We start from the raw sequence: 18,319 nt of genomic DNA, 5'->3' as shown, positions 1-18,319 counted from the left end.
GAACAGCAATTAAGATCACTTATTGCTCTTACAGAGGACCGGAGCTTAGTTTCCAGTACCCACATCAGGCAACTTACAGCAACCTATAACTCTAGCTCCAGGGGATCTGATGCCCCTTTCTGGTCTCCATGAATATCCACACGCGTGCATTAATGCATGCACACGTTGGCAAATACACACATCAGTAGTGACCCATCCTTCTTAAGGGTCATAAATGACGACCGTAGGACTTTCATTTCCATGTGTCATAAACTGTAGAAGGTTGCCTCATAGGCAGAATCACCCGTAAAAGCACCCACAACTACAGTCTAAGTAGCACCAGTTCCCAGCAATACATTTCAAATTTCAGCTACCCTCCTTTGAGAACTGTCATCGCACGCAGCCTAACGTTGCCTCTCGTCATCTTGAGTGACAGATGCGCAGCCTCTCCACAGTAGTCTTAGCACGTGTTTCCAAGCTTACCGGTGACTGGCTCCCACATCTGTCACCCAGTTCACACAGTTGGCCAAGACACGCGTCCGTGTGACTTCCTTGCCTCCCAGTACTGAATCCGAGTGATTTTTACAGACATGGATAGTTGACAGAAGGAATCGATGAGAAAATATGAAAGGTGGCAAGAGATGAACCGGCTGGGTTGGAAGGGAAATGGTGCACCAAATGCTGTGCACCAAGAAAATGTTAGGTTTACTAATTTTTTATTTTCTTCTGCATTTATTACCAACATGAAACAAGTTTGTCATTTGGGTTTTTTTTTAATTGACAAGAAAAAGGTGTATATGTTTGCTGAGTTCAATGTGTTGTTTTGACAGGCATATACTGTGGAGTGAGACAGTAAAACTAGTCTCATTGTTTTCTTAAATTTTTTAATAATACATTTAATTTCATTTTATGTGCATTGGCATGAGGGTGTCAGATCCCCTGGAACTGGAGTTACAGACAGTTGTGAGCTGCCATGTGGATGCTGGGAATTAAACCCAGGTCCTCTGGAAGGACAGACAGTGCTCTTAACTGCTGAACCATCTCTCCAGCCCTTTTTATTTTTATTTGTGTGGATTTGTGTCTGCTTGTCTGTATATGCACCATCTGAGAGCAGTGACCATGGAGGCCAGGGGGGAGCAGTGGACCCTTCAGGCTGGAGTGTCAAGCCGTGCTGTGCACCAGTGTAGGCACTGGGAACCGAACCTGGGTCTTCCTCAGGAGCAGCCGGCTCTCCCGTTCCTAGCTGCATTGATAGCTGTAACTCTGCATCATTTCACCTTGCATTGAGAACGACCTGCATCCACCAATCACAAAACATTAAAGGATTGCAAGCCTGTGTATCCTATGTATTCTGAATCCCCGAGGATTAGTTCCAATTAACGTCTTTGGATCTGTCCCAGGTAGGGTAGATTACGCACCCTCGTCGACTCCAGCACCTGGCAACACGGAGTCCATGCTCATCATTCTTGGCTGCTTTTGTGGATTTGTTTTAATCGGGTTGATTTTGTATATTTCTCTGGCCATCAGAAGAAGAGTCCAGGAAACAAAGTTTGGGTAAGTTTGTGACTTAAAAATGTTAACCTTGAGCAGGCATGGTGGAACATGCCTTTAATCCCAGGAGAACCAGAGGCAGAGGCAGGCAGATCTTTGTGAGTTTGAGACCAACCTGGTCTATGTAGAGCTGGGATGGATGAAACCCTCTCTCTCTCTCTCTCTCTCTCTCTCTCTATATATATATATATATATATATATATATATATATATAGTGGTATTGGTGAGGTTGTTATGACAGATGATAGCAGCTGGCTGGCTGGGCTTCTGCCTTGTCCTATCCCGTGCAGGCCCCAGAGTCAGGTGACTTCCCTACTTAGACCAGTTCCTAGAAAGTCAGCAACTGCGAGAGCCAGCTCTTTTCCAGAGACGAGCTTCAGTAGGACATGCTATGCTAACTGGGTGGTGTTGAATGAGAAGCTTTCAAAATGACCCAGTTATTGTGTGTGTGATATATGCACATGTGTACAGGTGTGTGTGTGTCTGTGTATGTGTGTGTACTCAATGCCACAGTACATATAAAGAGATCAGAGGACAACTTGCAAGAGTTCTCTTCTTCCACATATGGGTTCCAGACATTGAACTCAGGTTGGCAGACTTCACAGCAAGCACCTTTACCCACTGAGCCATCTCACAGGCCCCTCGATTATATTTTTTGAGACAGGCTCTCTCATTAAACCCAGGTCTTACTGTTTTGTCTAGACAGGCTGACCATCTAGCTGGAGAAGTTCTGTCTTTCTCTTTACCTCCAGTTGGGGCTACAGGCACACACCACCACACTTTTATGTGGATCTGGGGGTCATATCATCATGCTTACACACTTAGCACTTTACCACTGAGCCATCTCCCCAGCCCCCAGTTATTATTTTTTTTACAGTATAACCCAGACATCCATAAACTGAAAAATATGACCTTTTACAAACTGGTTCAATTGGAAACAGTGTCAACAGGATGCCATATTTGGAAATTTTGTTTCATGCATGATCTACCTTCATGCTGTGTGATTACAAGCATGATCTACCTCATGCTGTGTGTGAAGTAGATGTGAAATTGGAATGAGCTTCATGTTTAGATTTGGTTCCAAGATTCCAGAGTCTGAAAAAGGCCTGAAACTCCTGGTCCAGTCATTTCAGAGAAAGATGCCCGACGTGTATGTAGAGGGGACTTAGGGACAGTTGCCGAGGTATCGGCGTCCCTGGGTGGCTGAAGGTGGCTTGACTCTTGCTTTTCATGTCTTCTGTTTTATCCTTCTTCCTTCCCTCCCTCCTTTCCCTTCCTTGGCTATTTCAAATAGAAACCATTTTGTATCCGAACATTCCAATTTAAAACCCTCTTTTCCTTCTCCAGCCCCAGTTCTGTCACTTTAGACAAGCCTTTTAACGTCGCCCAACTTCCTCGCTATTATCCGTCTCTCAGTGGACTCCAAGGTCATTACCAATTCTAACTGTTGTAAGCCTGAGTTAAAAATATTAGGTTCTGTCAGCTGAGATGCTGAGTCAGGATGAAGAGATGGCTCTACAGTTACGAGCACTTGTTGCTCTTGCTGAGGACCTGGGTTCAGTTCTAAGCGCCATGACAACCGCCTGTAACTACAGCTCCAGAGGGTCTTATGTCCTCTTCTGACATCCTCGGGTACTCACATAGATACACCATATCTACATAATACTTTTTAAATAATCAAAACATGAACCTTAAGACAAAGGCTTGCTGGGGCTGGAGCAATGGTGCACATGCAGGCAAAACAATTATACACAGAAAAGTAAGTAAATATCTTTAAAAATGTATTAGTTATTCTTTTTTCATAAGATATTTACATGTATAATCATGTCTGCATGTAAGTATGGTATAGGGCTTGAATCCAGGGCCATGGCCATGGTAGGCAAGCATACTTGCATTGATACCCAACCCTTTTATATGTCCTTCATGATATCTGGTCAGAGACAATTTGCTATTACCTGGTAGAGCTAAGATAGATTCGAGAAAAGCAGTCTATTTTTCCCAGTAGGAAATGGTTTTTATGACTTCTTCCCCTGTAGTACTCGGAATCAAACCCAAGGCCTCTCACCAGCTATGCAAGCTGCATCCCCAGCAGGGAAATGTTCTGACAGCAGAAGAACCCTCTATACACACGGGCGACACCGTGACAACCTTGCGGTGGCGGCACATGAGTCCGTTGCCTGTCTTTACGGTTGGATATCTTTGTTTTTGTGCAGGGGTGCATTCTCTGAGGAGGATTCCCAATTAGTCGTAAATTACATAGCAAAGAAGTCCTTCTGTCGGCGAGCCATCGAGCTTACCCGTAAGCTGACTTTCCTTTCACTTTTTGGCAAAAGTTAAAATAGTGGAGAGCCAAGATAAGTTTCTAATGAAAGCTAAGAGAAGAGAATGGGAAAGAAAGAAAAAAATATGTTTATGTATATATTTTCCAAGATATAGATATATATGTGTGTGTACATATTTGTGTGTGCACATATATATGTTATATATGGGTTTTTTGTTTTGTTTTGTTTTGTTCTTCTGAGATACGGTCTTGCTTTGTAGTTCACGCTGGCCTCAAACTCATGATCCTCCTGCCTCAGCTGGATCCTGAGTGCTGAGTTTATAGTCATTGGTCACTATACTGGGTGGGGTGGATAGTTTTAACATTCAGAAACTAGCAAGGAGATGACCAAATGTTGCCGTATCAGGCTACTGGAAATTAGAAGTAAATCTGGTATTAAGAAACAAATTAAGGATCCAGAATCCCATGGAACAAGAAGGAGAGGGAAAACCTTGTGGGTGGTGGGAGATGGGGCAGAAGGCAGAGGTTTGAAGGAAGCCACAAAACAGTGGATATAATTTTCAGCCTCACTTCCTGTTGTCCTGGCCACTAACTCAAAGGACAGTCTGCCGAGCTATTGCAAGTTTTGACCTCTGATGAGTGGGAGTGGGGGGTTCTGATTTTTTGAGGGGGGAGGGTAAACAGATACAATTTCAGGAACAATGTACAAAGAATGCAAACATTGTCAAATCCATGCTACTTGGCAAAACTAAATAATACAAAGGAAAACAGGACATTGCCTGACGGAATACAGGCTACTGTGAATCAAAACTTATTTGGTGTGCAGCAGTATTAATTACTTTTTAACCAACGTTTTGCAATCTTTAGATGTCCCTGTTCTTGCATTTGAAAATTATTCATTTAGACAGTTTGTCCTTCTATTGGAGAACAAATTAAGTAATTTTTTTATAAGAGTGAACATCTCCCTTCCAATCTTAAGGCTCATCTCTTTCAAAGGTTGCTCACGCCTCAGCTGTAGTCCAGGCTGAATATTCTGCCAGTGGTCATTAAATGGTTCTCCCTCCCGGGTACTGCACACCTGATTATATTCTACCTACTTGCTGCAGACGATCTTATTCACCAAACCCCTGAAGTATTCAATTTAGCCTGGTTTCTTAGATTGAGATGGCACATACCACATATACAAGTACAGTTTTTTCTCTGGATATTTCCTGTGTTTTTTTTAAATCTTCCTTGGCTGGCATGCGAGGGTAGGGGAGATGTCCTGATGGCTCTTTTCTATATCATAAATAGGGATACATTATCCACCAGCCTGTGCCTGTCGGTATGCTTCCCTAACCTCTCTAAAGTCAAAAGCGGACTTCTGCACAAATCTCAGTGTGGACTTGCGAAAAGGGAAGGGAAGTGTGGCTCTCATTTTTATAGCTGTTTGTAGATGATCTCGTCTTGAAGGATTAATTTATTCACCCAATCACAGTAGAACGGAGTGTAGACTTTTTAACATGAGTACAAAGCAGGGAAAATGTGTAGCTATGTATAGGACTTCGCATATACGTCTGCTTGTTTTAATGAAGAGAGCACCCTGCTGATTCTACACCATCGCTCGTTTGTAGTGCACAGCTTGGGGGTGAGCGAGGAGCTGCAAAATAAACTAGAAGATGTCGTGATTGACAGAAACCTTCTAATTCTTGGGAAAATTCTGGGTGAAGGTAAGCAACTTCAAAGCGTTTCTTTTTAAAATTTGAGTCAAGGAGCAGTTGAGGGTTTTGTTTTTTAATGTGTATTCATTGACTAAGATACTGATTTTATTACTTGGAGTTATAATACAAAGAATTCTTCTTTGGAGCTTAAAAGGGGAGCATTTTTGAAACTCAGATGTGAAATATGTAAGAGGCACCTGTAGTCCCTGGCACGGAGTAAGCTTTGGAAGTATGAATTCCCTTCTTTTGTTGCAGAGTGTGTGATTCATTAATTATTGTTTATTATTATCATCTATTGATTGGTCAGAGTTCTACACACTTTAAAGTACTGATCCTCTTTGGTAGATGAAAAATATGTACCTAAATTTTAAAACTGCTTTTAGCATGAATGATGGTATTATTTACAGAGTCTATGCTTTGGGCTGGGAATGTAGCTCTGTGGTAGGGTGCCCCCAACATGCACAAAGTCCTGAGAGCTCCGTCTCTAGCCATGTTTCCCTGTAAGTTTCCTGGGTCAGTTGTGGTGATTGGTGAAGGGGCAAGCTAAGCGAAGTCTGACCACTGAAACTCAGGACACCAGTGCTCACCCTGCTGTGCGAGTGTCTGAGCAGGCCCTGCCCGGTGTCTGCGGCTGAGTCGCTCCAGGACCACACAGCTCTGCATTCCTGTGGTCAGGAGGGGCGTCTGCCCAGCATCACATGGACGTTGCTTCACTTCACAGGAGAGTTTGGGTCTGTAATGGAAGGCAATCTGAAGCAGGAAGATGGGACGTCTCAGAAGGTGGCGGTGAAGACCATGAAGTGTGAGTTTCCGGCATGGGACCCATGCTTCCAGGGTGGGCTGTTACCTCCATATCCGGTGCCCCAGGTAGAACAGGGGTTGTGCTCTGGGCTCAGTTGCTGATGGGCCACCAGGCAATGTGGGAGCATGGTCACCTCAGAAGCACGTGATGCGCTCTCTGTGTGCACATGCCTGGTGTACTCTTCATGCTCGAAGCAGCAACTGTCACTTCCACCAACTCTATTACTTCTCTCCCTCATCCTCCTCCATTAGTTAGTACAGCTAATGATCCCCAAGAAAAGCGTGAATTCCTGAGGCAGGGGGATGGTAGTATCTGACTCTAGGGATTGGTCTGAAGTGGGGCCACTTCTCAGAATAGCTCCCTCATGAATTATATCATGCTGGTTATCTAAAATTATAAGGCTAGCCTCTGGCTTCAGATTCTCCATATAATTCAGTGGTAGAGTACTCATTCAGCTAGCCTGCACTAGGCCCTGAGTTCGATCTCAAGCACTGTGGAAGATAAAATAAAAACCAGGGCATGTTAAAGAGAGCTTATTAGACTCTTAGCCAAGAGCTCTTGACATTGTGACCAAAGATTGACATTGTCCACGGGGTGACATAGTCACTCACGAGTACTGTTTTCTGGAGGGGACATAATTTTGATGATGTGGGAAAGTAAATATGTTCAAACTTACAAAAAAAAAAAAAAGCAAGACTCCTGAGTCGCCATTTGCCTAGGGTTGACAGGCAGACCTCTGTCCCCACCCGCTGTTGGGTCCCCTGAAGCTCTGTAGCAAAGGGAGGCGGAGATGAGGAAGGTGACAGATCTCTTATAAATGTAAAGGTTCTAAGTTTTCTGTACCTGGATGAGATAAATATATAGTAAACCCTTAGAATTGCACAGACTGACCCTGGCTAGGCACTCTCAGGCCGTTTAAGTCACTAGTTACACCCTGGTAAAGAAATCCCTCAAGACATGTCTGGCCTTATGTTTTGTCTGTTCTTAATTATAGTAAGATATACACAAAATAAAATTTGCCATCTTAACCATTTTTAAATGTGTAGGCCAATGGCATGTAGGACCTTCATGTTGCCATGGACCCAGCACCACCATCCAGTTCTTAAACTTTCCCTCTTTTCAGACAGAAATTCTATACTCCCCACTCCCCTGCCCTACCCAGGAAATAGCCATTCTACTTCCTGTCTGGCTTTGTCACTCTAAGCACTGCCCGAAAATCAAATAGGATTTATTCTCTCGGGACTGGCTTGTTTTATATAGCCTAATATTGAATTTTATTTTTTTAAATTTTATTTTAAATTATTTATTTGTGTGTGTGCACGCACACACACACTTGGACCACAGCACATGAGCAGAGACAAGAGAATAACTTGTACATTCCCAGGGATCAAATTCAGGTCATCAAACTTCTGGGGCAAGCCCTTTATCCACCAAGCTGTCTTGATGGGCCAATATTAAATCGTAAATAGTTCTCTTAAATTGGTTATATTTCAAAATTTTGGTATGACGTGCACCCGGCTCACAGGTGTGATTTAACAATTAGTCATCATGAACTTGGGCGTATATCCATAGCAAGGAGAAGGCAAAGGTAATTGGGACAGACCAGTTGGAAATCACTTTAGATTTGGGGAGATTTTTTTTCCTTTAATATTAAAATGAAAAGTCTACTAAATGAGCATTTTAAGACCAGTTTTAGGTTTGCAGAACAACTGTACAGTCACCCTGTGTCCCCATCCCTCACACACACAACTTCTCTTTAGTGTAATAAGCAACCATAGTTCATTAGCATATCGTACAATTGCTGGGCTCAAGCTGACGTATCATTGACTGAAGTTCTTTGTTTTTGCTAGTGTTTACTGCTGGTCTTGTATAGTTCTATGGGTCTGACAAGTGCATGAGTGATCTATGATCCCCATATGACATTATACGGAAGAGTTGCATGACCTAAAATTCCCTCAGGTTTTCCCTTTGGCTTCTCTCTTCTCTTCTCCCAGCCCCCAAACACTACGAGGACTCTTGCCTGTCTCTATAGTTTTGCCTTTTCCTGATTTTAGGAGTTTTTATTTTTGTTTGAGAGGGGGGATTTGTTTTGTTTTGTTTTTAGAGACGGGGGTCTTGCTATCTAGCTCAGGCTGGCCTCTGAGTCTTCCCACCTCAGCTTCCCTCAGAGTTAAGAGTGGTGGCGCACGCCTTTAATCCCAGCACTTGGGAGGCAGCGGCAGGCGGATCTCTGTGAGTTCGAGACCAGCCTGGTCTACAAGAGCTAGTTCCAGGATAGGCTCCAAAACCACAGAGAAACCCTGTCTCGAAAAAAAAAAAAAAAGTGCACCGTGAAGCCAGGTGTGGATTTTGGTTTTACTGAACAAAAGTGCCGTTTCTGGCCCCTCCTCTAAATTGGGAATGTTGATCATGCCTTGCATTTTCCATTTGCTCCTCTAGTGGACAACTTTTCTCACCGGGAGATCGAGGAGTTTCTCAGTGAAGCAGCGTGCATGAAAGACTTCAACCACCCAAACGTCATCTGTCTCCTAGGTACCTCAGGGAGATGCCAGAGCGAGGTTGGGAGGGTTTACCTCAGGGGGTTGGCAGAGCAAGGCTGGGAGTGGTTTGCCTGGGGAGGGGGATACCAGAGCGAGGCTGGGAGGAGCTTTGCTGGCCCACTGAATGCTGAAGAAGAAAAGGAAAAGTTCTGGTGTAGAGAGGTTTATATCAAAATCACAACCCTGGGTTCATCCTGCCTCCTAAGGCTGAGAGTAAAAATGGGTTTGTGTTTTCTGGATGCTGGCAGAATTAGAGATAGCGAGAGTATCCAAGGAATTAGAAGACTGTCAGTTAAAATAACCCCCGGTGACCCAAAGGCAAGACACCAGAGCTAGTAACGTGATAGTCTTTGTGGGGTGGAGGCTGTCTGTGAATTGAAAACCAGTGAAGTAATGCTATGAACCTAGACATTTCAGTCTTTGAGAAATAATTTATGAGCCAATTGTGAATATGGCATATTGACGATTTCATAGACACAATTTAAGGAAATTTGGTTTTATATCAATGTTAAAAAATACACATAGGTATCAGTACATGATGTGCAAGGGACACTATTCTGAAATAGAGAAACAATCTAGAAATACTGGCCTTTTTCTTCCCTGCCCTTTGCCCGGGTTCATAATAAATCTCTTAGTGATCTTTCAATGTTCTCTATGGCTGACACTGTAGAGATGTGAAAGCTAAGGTTTGGATAAAATCGAATGTCAAAGAAGTAGCTATTGTTTGCAGTTAGTGGCTTTACCAGACAGACTTGGAGAGACATTAAACTTTGCTTGATACACTACATTTTGTAAGCCTAGGATCAGGTGACCAGCTCATTCGAGAATTCCATGCTAAGGCATTGTAGCTTCAATCACCGAAAGTTCAGAAAGAGGGGTTTTACCTACAGGCCCTCAAAAGTACTTAATAACTTTAAGCATCTGGTTACAGTAGACCTTTTCATAGGAGTATTTAACTAATTTGCCCTCAGATTCTCTGAGGCCTGTACCCCTCAGTGATTTAGTCTAACAAAAGCAGAACACAAAATTCCTTGGTTTCAAGTTGTCTGTTCTTGTAACAGGTCAAGTTTTGAGAGTTCTCTTGCAAACGCTAGCCTAACCTGAAAGAAAGGAAGGATAAAAGGGGAGGGAGGGAAGGAGAGAAGAGAGAGAGAGAGAGAGAGAGAGAGAGAGAGAGAGAGAGAGAGAGAGAGAGAGAGAGAGACAGGGAAAGGGGGAGAGGGGGGGGAAGGAGGGAGGGAGGGAGAGAGAGAGAGACAGGGAAAGGGGGAGAGAGGGGGGGAGGGAAGGAGGAAGGGAGGGAGAGAGAGAGAGAGAGAGAGAGAGAGAGAGAGAGAGAGAGAGAGAGAGAGAGTGTCCTGCAGCCTGCAGGTGTTCCATATGATAGAATCCACTGTGAGAGTTCCGAACTTTTGATTTTTCACCTCTTGACCTGGTAGCACATGGCTCCAATTTGGCCAGTGGCCTCCAGGGCTTACGTGTTCATACCTAACAAGGGCTCTTTGTAACCAGTCCTGTTTTCAATTTCAGGCGTGTGTATAGAAATGAGCTCTCAAGGCATCCCAAAGCCCATGGTGGTTTTACCCTTCATGAAATACGGAGACCTGCATACGTTCCTGCTATATTCCCGGATAGAATCAAGACCAAAGGTAACAGGCCACTTGTGCTGCCTCTTAACTGTTCCTGAAGCTTTTATGACAACTGGGACAACCTATGAGTCTCTGAAAATGCAGAGGAGGACACTGGTCTTGGTTTTCAAAGTTCTGTGTGCACCCAGGGGTGAACTATGCTTTCCATCCCCTCACCAGGCCTATGAGTGAGTCTTTTATCCCTGTTCATGGTGGGAGGAGGCCAGGTGGTCCCACAATCTTGGGCCAAAGTCTCCTTGACTGCAGCCTATGTGTGCCTTTACTCATTGCAGGCTGGTAAAGAACACATCCTAAAAGATGTGTTTTGTTTATTTGAGATAAGTTCACATTATAACCCGGGTGAGCCTCCTGAGGGCAGGGATCACACATTTGTGCCACCATACCCAGCTCCAGCTGGTGTAAATCTGGAAGTAAATCTTCCAGAGCCCTCCTTGGAGTCATGAGTTTCAGCCTTTGAGGTATGAAATATTCAATTGTGAATGCATCATCTCGTGATCCTCGCTAAGATGGGTTGTGGGAAGATACGGTGAGTGAGGTGAGAGGCTCAGCCACCATCCTTATACTTTATTACTGCCTTATGCCCTGGGGACTGACTGACTGCACAGCCTTGGCAGTTGGGGTTATACCCAGAAAGCTAGTGATGAATCATCTCAGAGGTTTGAAAATATGAATTTAAAAGCTTGTCCTCTTTGGGGTCAGTTTTTACTTTGGACGTCAAAATTGTAGATTTGGGGATCCTATGATGGAGACATTGCTGTGGGCCTCCTTGTGAAGTGAGCACCGTGTCCCCTCCCAGGGAAGACCCGTGCCTATGGAGTCGGAGCTGTGGTTTGTGTTCCTGGCGTTGTCAGGCTGGTCCTCGCTGCTCTCTATCACTTCTCTGTCTAAGATGGCAGCATTACTGCAGGACACCCACAGTGGAAAAACATGGGACTGATTTCTGTCAGGAATCACCCTATGTTAGGACAGGATTTGCTGTGGGCCAACAATGCCCTAAGTCATTGCTGCCAAAAAGTGCAGGCTGCAGGAAGGAACTGAAACAATCACTAAAATACCTGGGCATTCTCTAACACAGGCACCTCTGTCCCCTTAGCTGCCACTAACAGCAGGATTCTGGTGAGTGCAATTATAGGCATGTGTGTCAATTTTCTCTTTCGTGTTTCATGTTTTGACTGTTGTATGTGACAACTCTTTACTAACCCCTGATTTAATTTTTTTTCCTGTTACTTTCTAAACCTGTTTAGTTTTACACTATCTGTTTGAATCTCAATCCATTTTGAGTCAATTTCTATAGAAAGCCTGAAAATTCAGTTCAAGGCTTCTCTCTCTCTCTCTCTCTCTCTCTCTCTCTCTCTCTCTCTCTCTTTCTCTCTCTCTCTCTCTCTCTCTTTCGTCCAGAAAATCTTGTAGCCTGAGCGCTGGCATCAAATTCACTATCTAGCTAAGGATGTCCTTTAACTTCTGAGCCTCCTGTCTCTGTCTCTGTCTCTGGAGTTCTGGATTACAGGCTCCTACCACCATGTCCGCTTCCTGTGGTGCCGAGGATCGAGCCCAGGGCCACTTGCATGCTTTATAAACACTCTACCAACCAAGCTACATCCTTACGCTAAGATTCCTTTTTGGTTGATTGGTTTTATATATAACTGTTTAACATTTATGAAAAGGCCACATTTAATCTGCTGAATTGCTTTGACACCTCTATCAAAAACTTGACAGGCTATACACTATGGGTCTATTTCTGAGTCCTCCATCGGTTCTATTAAATTATCTGTTCAAAGCCAGGTGGTGGTGGCACACATTCTTTTAATCCCAGCACTCAGGAGGCAAAGGTAGGCAGATCTCTATGAGTTCAAGACCAGCCTGATCTACAGAGTGAGTTCCAGGACAGCCAGGGCTGTTACACAAAGAAACCTTGCCTCAAAAAACAAACAAACAAACCCTATCTGTTGATCCTCTATTGCACCACATTGTCTTGGATACTGCAACTTTTCTGTAGGTTTTAACCCTGTAGAGTGTGCTTCTTCCCTGCCATCCTGCTTTCTCTTCCACCCCGGCAATCCCCCCCACTCCCATCCCCCACCCCACACCAACAACAGTTTTACTTCATCTGGCTAAAGTTCTGCAGTAACAATCTTTTAATCTTTTAAACAAGAGAAATAACAGGCAAGGAAAGCAAGCGCAGAGTATTTTCTTGACTGGTTATTTCCCTTTGAAAAGCACAAGGGTACCCTCTGTGGTGGGGAATAACTCCCCAGCCTCACAGAGATAACAGGAATATATTTTTACATTTTGATATTTTGTAGCCTGCGATAACGATGGAAGACACAGAGTTCACAGAGTAGCTGGAACACCGAGCTTTTATTCAGGCTGCTTCTTTGCTTCCTGCGCAGTCAGTTCCCGAGGCATAAAGACCTTTTGTTCCAACTACCGTCATCCGAGATTAAGTCTCAGGGCTTGTCAGTGAGCTTCTGAACAGGGCCTGGACTCTGGGCTCCAAGTGTCACTGTCCTCAGCATGGACAGTGTCCCTGGAGGTTGGCAGGACAGACAGGCAGATGATAAACACCACCTCAGCATCTCCCAGAGGATGGCAGCTGGGATGACACGCATCAAGCAGAAATGTGCATCTGCTAGAGCCTTGGGGAAGGAAGGAGTTCTGACCGGAGAAGAACACACTGGCATGGTGGAAATGAAACAGGGCAGGGAAGCGTGCAACCAGGATGGGGGCGAGAGACCAGGGAGCACGTATGTTGGAACCTCAGGTTCTCTCTAGAGACAATTATAGAGACTGCAAGTTTTCTCCAGGGGCAAGGGCAAAGCAGAGGAAGACAGAGAGACTACAGCAGGGGAGGATGGACAGACACTACAGCGGGGAGGATGGACAGAGACTACAGTGGGGAAGATGGACAGACACTACAGTGGGAAGGATGGACAGACACTACAGCAGGGGAGGATGGACAGACACTACAGGAGGGGAAGATGGACAGACACTACAGTGGGGAAGATGGACAGACACTACAGCAGAGGAGGATGGACAGACACTACAGTGGGGAGGATGGACAGACACTACAGTGGGGAGGATGGACAGACACTACAGTGGGGAGGATGGACAGACACTACAGTGGGGAGGATGGACAGACACTACAGCAGAGGAGGATGGACAGACACTACAGTGGGGAGGATGGACAGACACTACAGCAGAGGAGGATGGACAGACACTACAGTGGGGAGGATGGACAGACACTACAGTGGGGAGGATGGACAGACACTACAGTGGGGAGGATGGACAGACACTACAGGAGGGGAAGATGGACAGACACTACAGCAGAGGAGGATGGACAGACACTACAGCAGGGAGGATGGACAGACACTACAGTGGGGAGGATGGCATTTTGGTTTCATGTGTGCTATATAATTGGCATATGTCATGGCTAAGAAACAGGTCTTTAAAAGCATAATGTTCAAGCTTGTAGCTGAATAGTAGAGAACCTGTCAAACACAAGGCCCCGAGTTCCACCCCCAGTACCACTGGAAAAACAAAACCAAACCAAACAAAATGCAGTGCCCTTGTGAATACCATTTTCGAAAACTGACGGTCCCTGGAGAAGGAGCCGTGACAAATCTGATGCCACGCGATGGGGTGGTGGGGTGGAAGCGGGGACCTCGGGCAAGCCACTCATGATTCATGATTGCTAGGAACTTTTAGTCAGCCTTTCTTTACTGCCGCGACTGCATAAAGCATTAAATTACTGCTTGGAGATCTTCATTGGTCATCCTTATAACCAATCTAAATGCCTGGAAGGCACTCTTCTTCCCTGCTTTCCTCCCTGTCTCCTTGCTTTCCTTGGTTTCTTTTAGGAATTTTGTTGTTGTTGTTGTTGTTGTTTGAGACAGGATCTTATTTTGTATCCCAGGCTGGCCTTGAATTCTTAGAAATTTTCCTGTCTCGACTTCTCAAGTGCTGTATAAAAGGAATGAGCACCAACACATGGTTTTTTTTTTAAAAAAAAAAAAAAATCTCTCTCTCTCTCTCTCTCTGCATGTGTGTGGTGGGGGTGGTAGTGCTGGGGAGTAAACCCAGAGTTGTAGGGTTGTATGCTGCATGAATCCTCTACCACTGAGCAGCGTCCACAGAGGAAACATTAGACAGCTGACACTCTAGAAAGGTTCTAGAGAAAAAATAAAATAAATAAAATTTCTGAACGCATACTTATATTTTTCTGCAAATACAAGGTGTGAAGACTTGCCTGATTGTTGCTGTCTAGAAGAATAATATTGTGTTTCAAAACATCTCAAAGAAAAATGGGCTGTCTTAGCCTGTGTGAGGCCCAGAGATCAACAAATAGAAAAAAGAGGAGGAGAAGGAAAAGAGAGGGAGAGAGGAAGGAAGAATAAGAAATGATATCGAGAATACAGAATTAAAAACAGTTCCTGTTAAGTTGGATTTTTTTTCCCTCTCAAACATCTGACCCTTTCCCAGAATATCTCCTCTTCCCTCGTTAGATCCAGGCACTTGAGCCAGTGAGATGGCTCAGCAGGCGAAGTTCCTTCCTACCAAGGACAACCTGGGTTCATTCCCTGGGACCCACATGGTGGATGGAGACAACTGACTGTCACAGCTTGTCCTCTGGCCTCCAAATGTCTGTGGTGGCACAAGTGACCCCTCCCTCCTTCACACATACAAAGTAAATAGGTAGACGTAAAAGAAAATTCAAAACAAACAATGAGGCCGTCTTCCTCTCTTCCTGGCCTGGGCCTTTGTCCCAGTGCCTCTCAGGATGTAAAGGCTCCTCTTTGGCTCCCCTTTGGCCTCAGGATCAGTGAAAAGATACAAAATGTTTTCCATCTGAAATGCTTTTAATAGCCAAGAGATTGTAGTGTTTTTCAAGAAGTTTCAGAAGGTTTCCTCTTTATCCCTCTTTTGAAGCACTGCTTGCACTATTTCTGAGCCAGGTTTGGTGTCTGTCTGTCATTTCCACACTAGGGACGCTGAGGCAGGAGGATCTTGAGTTGTAATCCTACCTGAGCTATATAGAGAGACCTTTTCTCAAAACAGAATATCCATTTTTAAAAATTAACGCTACAGAGAGGAAAAATCTTTTTCCCTGTACCACCATGCTAGCTTAGGGAATAAGAACACCATTTCCAGGACTGCAGAGACAGTTCCTGCAGAAGACCCAGGTTGGGTTCCCAGCACCCACATGACAGCTAACGACCAGCTGTAATTCCAGTTCTAGAGGATCTGACACCCTCTTCTGACCTCCTTGGGTACTAAGCACACACATGGTGCACATATATGCATTCAGGAAAAATGCTTATACACATAAAATAAAAATAAATGCATCACCGTTTCCCACCTGGGTGAGAGTAACTTGCCCACTTTTCCTTCTAAGCCATAATGTCTCTTTTTGTTTTCTCCCGTTAGCACATCCCCCTGCAGACACTGCTGAAGTTCATGGTGGACATCGCTCAGGGGATGGAGTATCTGAGCAACAGGAATTTTCTTCATCGGGATTTAGCAGCTCGAAACTGCATGTAAGAACCTAGACCATCCTGGGGAGGCAGGGTCATTAGACTTCGTGACCTTGAGTTTCATAGATTATGGAGGGCAGACGACTTGGGGATGGGATGGAGTGCCTCACTTTGGATGGAATTTCTATCACTCTGATTTTGACTGGGCTCTTCATTGGGGTTTTTCTATGGCTCTGTCTTGAAGAGCTGGCTAGCATTCAAAACTGTCTTATAATTAGTGTGTTTCTTCTTGTCATTCATCCTGGTGCACTAGGCATGATCTTTGTGGTCTTTTCCAAAGGCCATCAGCTGGCTTTGAACCTACAATAATATCTAAGCCAGCTAGCCATAGTTTAACTTGAGTGACAATAATGGACATCCTAAAGGCTGTTTCATCAAGCCTTTCCTGACACACAAAGCTCTTTCCTCCCAGAGAGCAAGAGATAGTAGATGCTAGACCTAAATATGAGTGACCATGGCCTGAGAATACAGATTCCACTGCCTCCGATATCATATTCCAAAGTGATAGCTGTTTTCAGGTTTTTACATTAGCATGACAAAGAGAAGCATAAATCAACACACTTTCAGACACGTTGGAAGCATCAGGTAGGTGGGTTACAGCCACGTAGATGAACTTCTGCTATAGACCTCGGATGCTATCAGATGAGATTTTTGGCGTTGGTTGGTGGAAAGCTGTTTGCTAAGTTAATACATCCAGAGGTTTGGTCTGATAATTGCAGGACGTTAGGTCAGACACAGAGGTGGGCAGAGAATGGCAATTTAGTGAGCTAGAGATAGCTCGAGATATATTGTAGCTAGACCCTGCCCTGCAGCATTCCAAGCCCTCTGCAATCACTGAGCTTCTAGCTAGATAATCAGCCTTCTAGAAGAGTCGACGTGAGGCGCAGTTTCTTTCCAGGAACTTGCAGTCACATCTACCCCACACCTGTGATAAAATTGGTGCCTTGGATACCTAGCAGCTTTTCTGTCACAGCAGATGACAGATAATAAGAATTTACATAAGAACTCTGGACTTGAATTCTCTCCATTTCTTTACTATGCTTCAACAGAGCCATCACCTGATGGCAATCTTTAAACACCATAACTGTTTCTTGATTTTAACTTCCCCGTTGTGAGAAGAGGGAGTGACCCATGTGTGTGTTTCTTGGTCATAGATTTGACAGTAGAGATGGCCACTCACACTTCTCAACCGCATCCCCTTCCCCTTTTACTTCAGTTTTGAAAACTCCAGGGGATTTTGGAGGTTGTTACTGCTTTTCAACTGTGGCTAGAGAATCATGAGATGTTAGTTTTCTTTTAATATTTCCTTCATGTTTTTCCTGCCACGCAGGAGGACCGCTTGTCTAGTTTGCCCTGAACTGAAAGTGTGGGACTTTAGGGTGTGCATACCTGCACTCCCCACACTCAGAAGATGGAGATGGGAGATCCACAGTTCAGTCATCCTCAACTGCACGACACATCCAGGCCAACCTGGGCTACATGATACTCTGTCATTAAAAATAACAAAGTTAATGTCAGGCAAACAAGCAGCTCAGTCTCCTCCCTTCCCTGTCTCCTCGCTGTCTTCTCTCTTTCCTTCTCTTCCTGCTTGTCTAGGACCTGTTTTACTAGCTTGAGTTATGGTTGCAATTTATTTCCCTTCAGTTTTCCAGTTTGTTCCTCCAACAGTTGGCCACATTAGCAAGAAATCCTTCAGCCGCATCTTTCATTGTGTGCTTCCCACACCTCCCAGGCTTCACCTCCTCTTGTGCCTCCCCTCCACGAAGCCTTGCTTAGTCCACAAGGCCAGTGCTGCTTCCAGACACGAGGCAGGATGGCCATGGCATGATGCCATCCACCAAAGGACCAGGAGGAGATGACGCTTCTTCTACCACTGTTCTGCCACTTCTCTGTCCCCACCCTAGTGCTTCCAGCCTCTGTGCCTCTGTGCCTTTGCTGGACCAGCCCCACACAGACCAGAGTGATGGAATACAGAGATGCCTGGTCCCTATTATTTGCTGTGTCTTTGATCTTAAAGCAGCCCCTTACTCTAAACTCATGGGCTTCATGTCTTCTTCTCCTTCCCTCCCTCCCTCCCTCCCTCCCTCCCTCCCTCCCTCCCTCCCTCCTTTCCTTCTCTCTTCTTGTTCCTTCCCTTCCTCTCCTCTTCACGAATCCCAGGCAGGCCTTGAACTTGCCAAGCAGCTGAGGATGACATCGAGCCTTCTCTCTTCCTGCCTCCACCTCCCAAGCGCTAGGAGTAAAAGCATGCACCACCATTCCCATTTATGCTGTGCTGGGAAGCAA

At 44.8% G+C, this 18,319-nt stretch overlaps 1 protein-coding gene across 1 annotated transcript in view; it reads left to right on the top strand.

Annotated features, from left to right (window-relative positions):
* The window catches only part of Mertk (MER proto-oncogene, tyrosine kinase), a 101,778-nt gene that overhangs the window by 72,771 nt on the left and 10,688 nt on the right, over positions 1–18,319 (top strand). The window contains exons 10-16 of the mRNA XM_057781866.1: positions 1,380–1,533; positions 3,744–3,829; positions 5,425–5,520; positions 6,233–6,313; positions 8,753–8,845; positions 10,384–10,502; positions 15,927–16,036. Of these exons, the coding sequence (XP_057637849.1) occupies positions 1,380–1,533; positions 3,744–3,829; positions 5,425–5,520; positions 6,233–6,313; positions 8,753–8,845; positions 10,384–10,502; positions 15,927–16,036 (739 nt within the window). The remainder of the gene's footprint in view (positions 1–1,379; positions 1,534–3,743; positions 3,830–5,424; positions 5,521–6,232; positions 6,314–8,752; positions 8,846–10,383; positions 10,503–15,926; positions 16,037–18,319) is intronic.

The sequence above is a fragment of the Chionomys nivalis genome, chromosome 9, assembly GCF_950005125.1.
Source record: "Chionomys nivalis chromosome 9, mChiNiv1.1, whole genome shotgun sequence".
Lineage (NCBI taxonomy): Eukaryota > Metazoa > Chordata > Mammalia > Rodentia > Cricetidae > Chionomys > Chionomys nivalis.
The sequence above is the reverse complement of the archived record's forward strand: the minus strand, read 5'-3'. Positions and strand labels throughout refer to the sequence as shown.